General features: G+C 45.5%; 1 protein-coding gene across 2 annotated transcripts in view; it reads right to left on the reverse strand.

The window, feature by feature from the left end:
• The window catches only part of LOC138489166 (keratin, type I cytoskeletal 18-B-like), a 111,387-nt gene that overhangs the window by 27,477 nt on the left and 71,628 nt on the right, over window positions 1-12,282 (reverse strand). For both annotated transcript variants that reach the window (XM_069616824.1, XM_069616823.1), the window contains exon 4: window positions 2,138-2,299. In XM_069616824.1, the coding sequence (XP_069472925.1) occupies window positions 2,138-2,299 (162 nt within the window). The remainder of the gene's footprint in view (window positions 1-2,137; window positions 2,300-12,282) is intronic.

Here is a 12,282-nt window from a genome sequence, read left to right on the forward strand (position 1 = left end):
CGGTGATGAACAGCTTTCTCTGTAGTGTATGTAATCTCACATCTCAGTCATTATACAGGAGGGGACCACTCCGCATGACTGAGAAAGGACCCTGCTCCACCTTGGGGCCACAGAGCAATGCTTCCGATTCTCTCCATGCCAAGCTTAACATGGAACAAACACTGGCAGGAGACGGAGGTATGTGCAAAGCATCTGAGCAGCACCAAAGAAAGAGGACTGCACGTTTATGCTCAGTCTCCTTCCTCTCCACAACCAGAAGCGCAAGTGTTCCAGAAGAGCAACATCGGCCACATGGGGAGAGCTGCAGTAGGTCTCCATGGAGGAAAGTACTGGACAGGACCCTTAGTTCCCACGCCGAATCAGAATGTACCCGGGACTGGGTTCTCCATTAGTTAAGCAATATAACCCAAGCGAGGCGGGGGGCACGCCGGCCCAGGTAATGCCCCCCCCCTATATTGCACTGGGGTACTAATAGTGGGGCTTTTTATTACGTTGAGAAACTGTGTGTTCGCGGTTTCTCAACCTAAAAAAATAGATGCCTGCCATGGGTCGGGGAGAAGGGAACTCCACGTAGTTCCTTCTACCTTTCCATGGCTGCCAGTCACATGTCGGGGATGCGCCAGGAACACTACTGGCCCCAGCGCCAGCGAGGAACATGCATTGGCAAGTAAGTGGGGCGGGGGTGGTTGGGACTAAACATGTGAGGGTTGGGAGGATGGGGTTGCGGGGGCACAGGGAAGCACTTCCCTGTGACACGGTGGGGAGAGATGGTTGCCTTAAGCTCTGAGGATGCTCTGAGGATGACATGTGGTAAAGCCCTGCTGGGAGGCTTAACCCACACCCCGCCAGTTACTAATCAATATTCCTTAATGCATCGATGCACACCATGTAGGTGATGTAGGACATGGAGATTTTAGTGTATCCAAGGTAGTCTGGGGGTGTCTGAGCAGAATTATTGCCCCTGCTGCCATGAACCATCTTCATTTGCTTTGCCCAGGGAAAGTGCCTAACCTATACACACACACACAGACACAGTTTTCGGAAAGTTTGTGACACCTGTCTGTGAGCAGTGACAGAGCACACAATTACATTGGCGTAATAGTTTTCACAATTCGCAAAAAGGAAGAAATTATCATTTCTATTCAATTACTTTGAGACAAGGCAAAGTTGTCTAAGACCATTGACTGATCTGAAAAAGGAATGTTGGGCAAATTCTTCTCCATAGCCAGAATGATTTGAGTAACTTCATTTCTCTGAAGACGTAGAGGCGAATGAGCATCGAGGACCAGTTTGACTAAATGTAATGTTGAAGGACAGTTAGTCTCGCCGTATCGACCCCTGTTGCATTTCAAATATTTTCTTGATTATCAATCATCACTAGGGTGACCAGACGTCCTAGTTTTGCTGGGACTGTCCTGTTATTTGTCCCTTGGTCCCGGCGTCGCAAGACTTTTTTTAGGTTTTGAAACCCTGTCTCAGAATTTGAGGGATGACTGGCTATTGTCATGGTTTTTGCGGGTAATCCTTGATCAAATCACAAAATCAGGCCGGGCTTGGCTCTTCCTACTTGCATTTTATTCCCTTCCCGTTCTTCCATCCATGGCTTCTCTCCTCCAATGGCTTGCAAAACACACTTGTACTTTGTGTGGATCAGGCTGCTGACATAGAAGTAGGACTACGGGTTCATTGGCGTCCTACTTGTTTTTTAGTCCTTCTTTTGTGTTTACGTCCACTGAAACTGCAGTCCTACTTTTATGTCGGTGGCCCGTCCCGTTTAAATAAATCTGGTCATTCTAATCATCACGCCTTCGCATTTAACATGATAACATTTCAATCGCAATGTTGAGAAGAAGCACTACACTTCCAAGTTTGTTTAGAGAAGGGTATCAACTGTGGAAGGTGTACATAAACGCTGCCTTCTGGACTCATCACAAACCATTTGAGATGTGTATACAGCATATGTACCCCATTTAATGGCATGTCAGGATCTTAATGTGATGAAATGGAGAAAGAGCAGCTCTGCATCACCACCCTTTTCTGGATTTGTGGTACACTGGTTTGGAATTGCTTGCATGCCTCTTCCCACTAAACGGCCCCTATTGTACAGTGCCCTTCTTTAATCACCGCTGCCCTTTACCTTGTCTTTGTAAATTTCCTCCGCCTTAGCTTTGTTCTCCGCTGCCATTTTCTCATATTGTGTACGGATTTCCGCGATCGCTACATTCAGGTCTGGCTTCTTGACAGCATCCACTACGGTCACGTTGCTCTTGCCAATCAAATCCTTCAGAGCATCCACTTCCTGCAGAAAAGGCGGGAAATCAAACACAATAAACACTTCAAACGTGTGCCTTTTACTCAGCCAAGCCAGCGCCTCATACTATGCACCAATAAGCCCTGGACACCCCACCAGTCGTTCAACAAATTGATATGATCACACGTTGATGCACACAATAGCGGGCGTCCTTTTGTAGGTTGAGATTTCCAGAAAGTTCTGCCAATCTGAACACCTGGGTAAGAATCAGTTTCCAGTATAAGTAGCCAGACACAAGCAAGCATGGTTTGGGCAAGCCCTACCGAAACCATACACATTTTAAGGGAGATACCAACCTGTGGTGTACACTCCTGACAGCCAATTGCAACAGTGGTTGGGATCAGCTTGCTTGTGTAGCATCAAAATGTTCAACCAATTTTAGCTAGAGAGGTAGGTGTGAATGGACACTTGTCCTTTCTACATACAAATTGGGAAAGGCTATTTCATTTGCATATCCAGTAAAAAAGCAAATGTGCACCTCTTTATTCCAGGGTCACCCTGCAACACTATTCATTCATATTTTATAATGCACATAATACCAGAGACCAGCCTTTAAGTGCGGGACTGGGATTCGAACCTGTGTTGTTCTGCGTTATGATATGATAAGGCATTAATAATGCGCCTATACACAAGTGTTTCAAGAGGCGACGAGGCAAGGGAGGGGAAACATAGAGAGGACAAAAACAACAATCTTACTAGGCCTAGTGAAATTGAGACCGCGCAAGTGCAGGGGAGAGGGGAGGGGAAAAGTGGTGGGGGGGTGGATTTGCAAGTGCAGTACATGGGATAAAACAAAAGGTAGTGCTGCCAACAGGTGGCAAGTGTGAGCGATAAAAGTGCAGATAACAAGTGTCTAATAAGTGCAGGAAGGGGACTGTAGGGTTATAGATACAGACCACGAGTGCAAGGGATGCCAAGAGGCAGTGCGGGTGTGCAACTGGGCAGGCAGGGGCCTGGGTTCAAAGGGAACCCATGTGATCAGTGCAGTATCAGACAGGAGATCAGCAGGGGAGAGGAAGGGAGAAGGCAGAAGCAAAGCAGAAGGTCTTGAGGTGCTTCCAGAACCGGAGATGGTTCTGCTCAAGCTGTGTTGCTTTTAAGAAGTTGCCCCTGAGCTATCCTACCAGCACTATTTTTTAGCATGGCAGAGGTTTGTGATATCCCTTGGTTTGGCCACCTGACAATGCCACCACCAAGGGCAAGTGCTGTGTTTCCCCATCTTGGTCCCCAAAATACACTACCAAAACAATTGCGCTTTGTGCTACGGAAACGTTGGCCTATATTTTGTACATTTATTTTTATTTATTTTTATTTTGTATCGCTTCAGCTGAACATAGTCAACTTTACAATATATTATTCACACATTTCAACAATATAAACGTAATTGCAGTCAATTTATAAAAATAAGATTAATAAAAGATATGACATTAGTCTTGCATTAAAATGGAAAGAGAAGAAAAAAAAGAAAGTTCATTTCTCTTTCCTTGTTCACACCACAACGAATGTTATTTCTAATTTTGCAATTTCAAAATGTATTAGCAATCATTGCATTATAAATTAACATTCTTCATCCAGCTCTAAAGTTTAGTAAACTTGATAGTTTCATTCAATTTCAACTCATGGAGAAACTCAATTGTAGCGATTCTCAGTTTAGTTAGAAATCCTGAGGGTATAATTTGCCACATAGTATCAGGGGTCAAGTCTTGATATTTTTCTAACAGGGGCTTTAAGTACTTGAGTCTGATCTTTATCAAAGCCTCACATTCCACTAATATATGTTGGAGTGTCTCTCTCTGCGATAGTTGTTTACAGTATCTATAGATGTTAGCTACGTGTTGAATCGCTCCGCGCTTGGCCAATACATCTCTGGTTGCCAAAGATTAAAACAAACTCGCAAAAAATCACCTCTATGCTTTATCGAGGATATCTGATTATATAACTTTCAGGACTGGAATAATTTTCATTGAAGTCTTTGTATAGTTGACATTTTATTTTGTACATTTAATTTCAACAACAATCAATTTACAAGGCCCACAAATGGTCACATCTTTTTTTTGTAAAAGTCCTGCTTCTCATACAATATCAGACAAATAATGGATTCCGCCACTTTTTGCACACACAAAAAACATCAAAATAAACATTTACAATTCCAAACTCAAACAAAATGTCATGTCAAAATTGTTTTTAAAATCTTCAGTCCAAAAATGACAACTAGAAGAGAAATAATTCTAAATAGGTTTGTTGACACTGTAATATGATATATATATATATATATACATACAAAAAAAGGAAAGGGAAACAAACCACACTCCAGGCAACACGTAGATCTCCACAGATAGTAATCAGTGTACTGAAGAAAATACACCTCAGCTCGTATTTAAATAACGTGCTGTTTATTGTTTTAAAAACAGAGACAAAAATTGTCACGCAGTAGGTCAGTGACAAGGGTTCAACAGAGGCAGGACGCCATCCTGCTAGAAAAGACGCATTTTGCGCACCACTCGGCGCTTGTTCACTCGTGAGGCAGCAATTCAGAGTGCAGTAATAAAGGACAAACATAAGTCCTACTGCTATGTCTACTACTGTCAGCTAGATGAGGAACTAGGTGTAAGCAGCTCGGCAGACATTTTAGAACATATAGCCACAGTGGGGTAACAGTTCAAATGAGGTAGCAATGGCAGAAAGGCATACACAAAATAATGATGCCACGAAAATCAATGAAAACAAAACAAAAGAAAGCATAATTGACTAATAAAAACTGCATTTGCTGACTGAAATCCCACATGTTTATGCTCCAATAGCCTCCTGTTTTAGAACACATAGTCCACAAATCTTCACAGCATCGAATTAGTCCCAAGATCAAATAATTGAAGAAGTGAAAAATGCATTAGTCACTTCATGAAGAATGGCAGCACATATGAATACAATGGAGCATATGTTGTAGGTTCATGCCACAATACAGTTTCTGAAAAACAGCCATGTGTTAACACAATTTAAAGCCTGGGGCAGTTAATGTCTTAGCCAACCGCAGATTGCTGTGCATGTATATGGAGCAGCCAATAAAGAGCATAGTGTAAGATGTTGCTGGCAGCATATAAAACAAAGAGCAACATAAATATATAAAAACATCCAGGGGAAAGTTGCTGGCCACTCGAGTGCAATCCAGCAGTATACTACTGTATTTATTGAGCACAGACCTAGCTTCGAGAAGCAACAGAGCACTTTACAGAGGCAACAACAAACCGATATACAGCGAGGGTAGGATACCGAGGGGCACAGAGAGGGGTACTGCTGTACAGGGTGGCGGGGAAGAGAGGGGTGGGCTGCGCCTCGCGAGTCAGGTGGCTCGGCAGGCGACGTGATGGCCTAGGTGTTGAGCTATTGCAAGAAATGCTCACCTAACATGGAAGCACTTACTAATTAAAGAAAGATAGAACGATCTGTTGGGTGAACTTCTGCTGCTGAAATGCAATCCTTCCCTAGATAAATATTATAACACACCAGTAACCACCTGTGTTCACTCTTGGCCTATGACACGTCTCCACCATTTCCCTCCACTCATCCACTGCCCTCAGCCCCAATTTACCTGATTTTGCTGACCCCGCCCCTGAATGTATCCACCCCCCTCTACCTGCCCCATTTATGTCTGTGACCTCTTGCCAGCCCTCTTACTCGTTGTTGCACCAGCTTGCGGGTAAAGCTGTGGAAATAGTAAAGGGACATTTAAACCGCCAATGTCACACTTGCCTTTTTATCCCACAAATGGGGATGGAAAAGCGTTTTCTTTCCTCAAGTATTACACTGCGATTGGCCCTTTAACGTCTTGGTGAAATGTGATCTCAGCAACCCAACTGTGCGGTTGCTGGTAGCCTGTTATACAGGGGCATTGCTAGGGGGGGCTAAGGGGGCTATAGCCCCTGATCTTTTGGTTGTAGCCCCGGACAGAATCTCAGGAGCAACAGCCAAAAGACTAGCTAGCCCCCAGTCCCGACAGTTCCGATATCAGCGTAGCCCCGGATCTTTTCCAGACCTAGCAACTCCCCTGCTGTTATACATTAGTGCAAAGGGACTGGAGAGCGCACCACTGCACTCCTGTCTAGCCCCTCCTGAAAAACCATGGCCACCTTTGCGAATGAGGTCACCTGAGCATTTCTGAAAGCAGAACAAATGGAGTTAGCGCATTTTATGCACTCCCTTCATGTGTGCTTGATGTCATATGCTTTTCAGATATACACCAGTGGCAGGCAACGCTCACCCTACCTCAGGAACAGGTTCAGGAAATTGTAAGGATAAGACCCTCCAGGTGGAACTTACACTTTAAAAAGGGCATCACAGTATTATTAAGATATCTACGTTTTGATTTTCAGAATTAACATCTACCATTGCCATCTGAATGACAAGTAGAAAAAGTAAGCAGAAAACACTCAACAAATGGAAGTTGGCTTTATTCACAGCTGTCTAGGGTGACCAGACATCCCAGTTTTGCCGGGACTGTCCCGGAATTCAGTGTTTTGTCCCCTTTAGTCAAGATTATTTGTCCATTGGAAAATAAAGTGAGCACAGTTCATAACTGGCAGGCAGGAAAGCACAATCTCACACAGAACAAATGCTGCATTTTACGAATTCAGATAGTGGTCGTTTGTGATAAATTAATGATATCTGTTTATTCCACCAGTAACACTTAAACCTCCTTCTCCCCCAACTGCTACTGAAGTGTAGTGCCTTGACAGCCACTTTCAAGATTGAGTCCTATCTGTCCCGGTTTTTAGTTTTGGCTATTAGGTGGTGTTGAACGCACTACCTATAAAGCCGTAACTATTGTGACTAAATTAAGAGATTTAACATGAGAGCTTGAAATAGGGGCTTTGGATGCAGGTTTGTAATGCCTTTCAATACAGGTTGACATATGAGGATGGATATCATGTAGTTTGGCCATGTGTCCCACCCATTCAATGCCCATCACCAAGTGAAATCTATAGGGGTTTCCTCCCATCTCCTCCCACCACACACCTTGTTTTGCACTCTTTGGCTTATTTTCTACTGTGTGGTGAATTTGTCAGCCATTTCTCCTTCCAAAATGGCAGCCGCCATGTTGTTATTAGAAAGTAATTTAACTTGATTGATGCTTTAAAAAACATTTACTGCAGATTTCAAACTATGTTACGCATTGTACTGTATTTTATATTTAAAATAAACAAGGTACTGTACTAAGGTTTTGGTTTAAAATGATTCTGAAAATGCCCATTTACTGATTTGTGGGGGTTGCTCTAGCGTTTTGAAATGTAAGCAGTAGCTGATTGGCTGTCCAGTTTGTTAGTGATGTCACTATTATGTGATTGGCTCTAGAGTATGTGCTTTTTTCCCACACAGCAACCATTTTCTTTCACCGAATACTAGCAGGGCTCTAGGGCTGTAGCTGCTGGTTTATTAGCAGCCTGGGGCTGAGTGGGAGTTTAAAAAGCACTACTCATCACTGTGCTCCTCCTGCAGAGCAGTATGTATTTCATCACAATAACGTTTAAACTCTGACCATTTTTTGTTGTTGGTTTGAAGAACATCCCTCGCTCACGTAGATAGTTAAAAGACCTTTAGGCATTTGTTGAGCGGATTCTTGCTCTGTTTTATTGATAGAAAGTGTTGGTGCAACCCCCCTCCCCCTGCGTACACATTTCACTGTTGTGCCCAACCCGGGTTCCTGTTCTTTGGTGGGAATCACAATGTGGAAAGGAAATACCTTGCCATTCAGAAATGATGTAGGCACTTTCTGGCGGCATAACCTGCAGCAGCGTGTAACAGATTTCGGAAGGAGGGAGTCCAAGTGCGGCTGGAAATATGGCTGTCATGGGGAGCTTCGGCGGCAGAGTCCGAACGTAAAGAGTTATAGTAAGAGTTGATGTGTTCCCTGCTAAACGGAAAACAAACTGGGCCAAGGTCAGTAAATGCATGCCCGCACACCAGGGGCAGACTGGGGCATAAATTGGCTCGGGCACCAATGAAAAAGTAGCCCACAGTTGAAAATCGCAATTCATTCCTTTTGTGAGGTATCACTACATATTTTCCCCACCAAAAATATCGCCATATAGGGTCACCTGGAACGGCCATATGCAATATTTTTGGGGGGATCATTTTGGTTTTTTTTGGGAGCGGGGGTTGCGGAGCAGTCCCCTGCTCCTTTAAAAATAATGCAGGGATGTTCCCCGCAGGTTCCATGCCATAATATGTATGGCAATATTTTTGCGGGGGGGTATTAACACATGGAACCTGTTGTAACAGACTGCGTTTGCTTGTTCCCTATATATACTGGAGTCCAGTTTAGTAACTGCATAAAGAAGGCATATTGCAAGCAGGTTTCTTGCTTGTTCAGTGCCAGGGCTGGTGTTAGGTCTGGAAAAGATCCGGGGCTACACTAATGTCTGGACTGTTGGGACTGGGGGCTAGCTAGCCTTTTGGGTGTAGCCCCTGAGCTTCTATCCGGGACTACAACCAAAAGACCCGGGGCTATAGCCCCCTCAGCCCCCCCCAGCAACACCTTGGGTCAATGCTTAAAGAATAACGTTAATTTTGCCGTGATAGCATAACACTGTGGTCTATGCGTGTACTCTCATACTTGTTTACCATACATTTCAAATGCATCATTTACCCCAAGGCTTTCTGCCGTCAAGAGGTATTCTAATGCTGCCACCCACCTCTTAGTATTGCATTTTAAAAGCAGGGGTCTCAGCCATGCTGTCCTTAAATAGTATTTTTGTACATACTAGTAAAAATACCCTCCATATCGCCAATGCCACCTTTACAACAGCTGTCATCACTTACATTCCTCGATCCTCTTGTTGCGGCACCCAAACGCAATGTGTTTAAACCGTTATTAATTTCCGGCAACTATACTGAGAAAATCTCTCAGATTCAGGGAGGATTTCGGTGGCTGGTCTATACGCTCACGGTTTGTGGCCAGCACATATAGAGCAGGGTGCATTGGTCTCTACACATTTCACACTGTACTTCGCTGACCAGCGAGAGCTACCCTCCGGCAGGTTTACCCTACAGTTATATCAAATGTGGGGCCGGGTGATGTGGGAACCACGCTACTGTCCTAGTTTGGAGTGTGGCAAGATGAGCACAGTGAGAGGTGCATTGGGGTGCCACAGGGAGCAAGTGGGTTCCTGTTCTAGGCAAGTTACATTGCTTTTATGCTATATCTGTGGCCATACTGGAAGTAATTTTCAGCAGTGGCGTCGCTAGGGTGGGGCCCGGGACCCTCCTCTGAAATCATGTACCCCCTCTTGGGTCCCCCCCTACAGTGGCGTACAAGGCAGGGTGGGTAAGCTGCCGCCCTTCTACTCCCCCACCGCAGAGGCTCTTTTGTCAGTGGGACACCTCTCCCGTTTGGCACCTCAGTGAGGGTGCCCAACAGGAAAGGTGCCCCGCTGGCAGGACAATATGTGCTGACAAATTCCTGCTCATTGTCCTGGCAGCAGAACACCTGCCCCTTTCTGAATGGGAGACCCAAGGGGGATTTGTTAGGCTCACATGAATCTACATGATGCTATTGTAACTTTGCATGCAGGATGGGGAGAATAAAACTCAAGGCATACTCTTATTGCTCAACATATTTCCATGACAATATATAGTGTATATTTAGTTTACTATGAAAGGATAGTTTATTGTGTAATGTATTTTGCTTCCAAGGCATTGCTATAAAGTATTATTTAAGCGCGTGAAATGCAAAGCTAAACCTGGGAAGATGTGCTCAGTTGCTCAAATTGTCCACTTCCCGGTTTCACCACTTAACCAAGGTGTGTGATCCTGGACAACCACAGTGTGTCTTATCTGCAGCTCTGTAAGTGATTCATTTTATAGCTTATGTTAATATATCATGCTGTTATTTTAAAAACAGCCTAATGACTATAGAGCTGTTCCATATATAATAATAGTGCAATTTAGGTATTTTGCACCACAAAGGTATTTGTCACTTGGCTTACTTATGGCAACTTATTCTAAAGTCACTGTCACGGTGCCTCCAAGTATCAAAGACTGATTATGCTCCTTGCAATGTCCTGTTCTGTGCAATCATTTCTGTTGGAGCAATCCATATGCAAATTAGGGAGTTTGCATGTATTTTGTCACAGAGCGCCTGGACAGACCTCTAATAGATGGGTTTCCTGCATCTCTAATATGTTTTCTTTTTTTTGTTGTGTTAAAATACCATCTGCCACTAATGTTACCAAAAAGGCAGATTGGGGAAGGGGTGGGTGGTTTGGGGGCACGAATGAGACTGCATGGAATTGCGCCCACTGCATTTGGGGGGGAAAAGTAGCAGGACTCTTTTCGTGGCTTGCCCCCCCCCCCCGAATCTTGCAATACTGGATACCCCCCTACCGGGGCTACTCCCTCTGCAGTGCTGCCTGGCGTCCACCCGCACGGCACACACATGGCCGCAAAACACTGGGTTGCAATGCTGCCACTGGGGCTGGCTACGGGCACAGCAAATGCAATGAAGACCACATCATAAAGGTGCACATAGAACAGCGGCACAGGGGTGAGGGTCGGCAGTCAGGGTCCAGGGCTTGCCATTGCTAGTGCATGCGTGCATGCACAGCCAGGTGAAAAGGCAAGCCCTGCCTGAGGGCGTGAGGGCACAGTGAAAAAAAGACCCCAATTTGAATTTCAACAATCGGGCCGGCCCAGGCCGTCAAATGTTGAAATTCAAATTGGGGTCTTGACGGGTAGCTCGCCCCTGACAAGGGTTTCCCGGCCGAGCACTCAGCTTCGCTGAGGGAAGCAGGGGGCTCAGTGATGTAATCTGCTGTCCTATTTTCGCCAGCCATCATTTGCGCGTTTGCCGATGTTTTGCTTAGCCCGTTTCCTTTCTTCTGGACTGAAAGGGACGCACTGCACTCGAAACATCAGTGTGTCTCCGTCTCTGCAGAAGACACTGCTTTAAAGGATCATATCTTAAGCGGTTGACCGCTGTTATAGCGCGCACACTGACACAAGCTGTGCTCCTCTAGTTCACATGCCTATTCATGGTGCTCTTGTTACATTTGCACTATAAAATGTCAACACAAAGACACTGCTGAGAAAGGAACCCACAGCCCCAATTGCGATCTGCACAGACCTGCCACAAAAGCCCCCGCAGCCAGATGCAAGGGCTTACTTTTGTCTGTGGCCCCCTCTATGCCCCCCCTAAATTTGCTTCCTGGAGACGCCACTGATTTCAGACCATCGTCACACCTGCAATTCGTTCTGTCTTCCTCGTGGCGATCACTGTGGCGTGCGTTGTATGGCGTAATCACGCCAGTGTTGTCAACCTTCAGGCTGCCCTCGCTGAGCTGCTGCAAACTTCATGCTGTCCACATCAGTGCCATGGGGGTTTTCATGCTGTACTCACACCAGTGTTGGGGTCGTCGTGCTATCCTCTCAGCCATGTTGTCGTCTTCTCCATGTTGGAACAGTCATGCAGTCCTCCTCGTCTTTTGGAGTTGTCATGCCCAGGGGTGGACTGGCCCACAGGGGGATCAGGAGATTTCCCGGTAGGCCTCTGCACTCTGGGCCTCTTTTGTGAGGTATTTGAAAATGTTCCCATAGGAAAAGAGTTAGTCTCACTGAAAATATGCAATATGGGGCCACTTTTGGTTCGCAGCCCACCCCTGGTCATGCCACCGTCCCACTCGTTTTCTCGGTCTTTATGCTGCCTATGCTTCCCTGTGACCGGCGCCATGTTGCCCTCGAGGATCGGTGTCATTGTTTTGCTGGTCATCATTCTGCAACTCTGTTTCCCAGTCCCTTATCCTCTCTCCCCCTTTACTGTTCTGGAGAGGTCGCTTCTCCCCCCTCCCACCCATTGAACGGGGGTCACCCCCTCGGTCCGTATTTTGTAATTGGGATGCAAACTCCTTTACTGCAGAACCATTTCTGCCGTGAAGTGACCCGCTGCAGTCCCCAGTCCCAAGGAAACGCATTGCCACGAGCCA

This window comes from Ambystoma mexicanum, chromosome 9, assembly GCF_040938575.1.
Source record: "Ambystoma mexicanum isolate Mex_15411 chromosome 9, UKY_AmexF1_1, whole genome shotgun sequence".
Lineage (NCBI taxonomy): Eukaryota > Metazoa > Chordata > Amphibia > Caudata > Ambystomatidae > Ambystoma > Ambystoma mexicanum.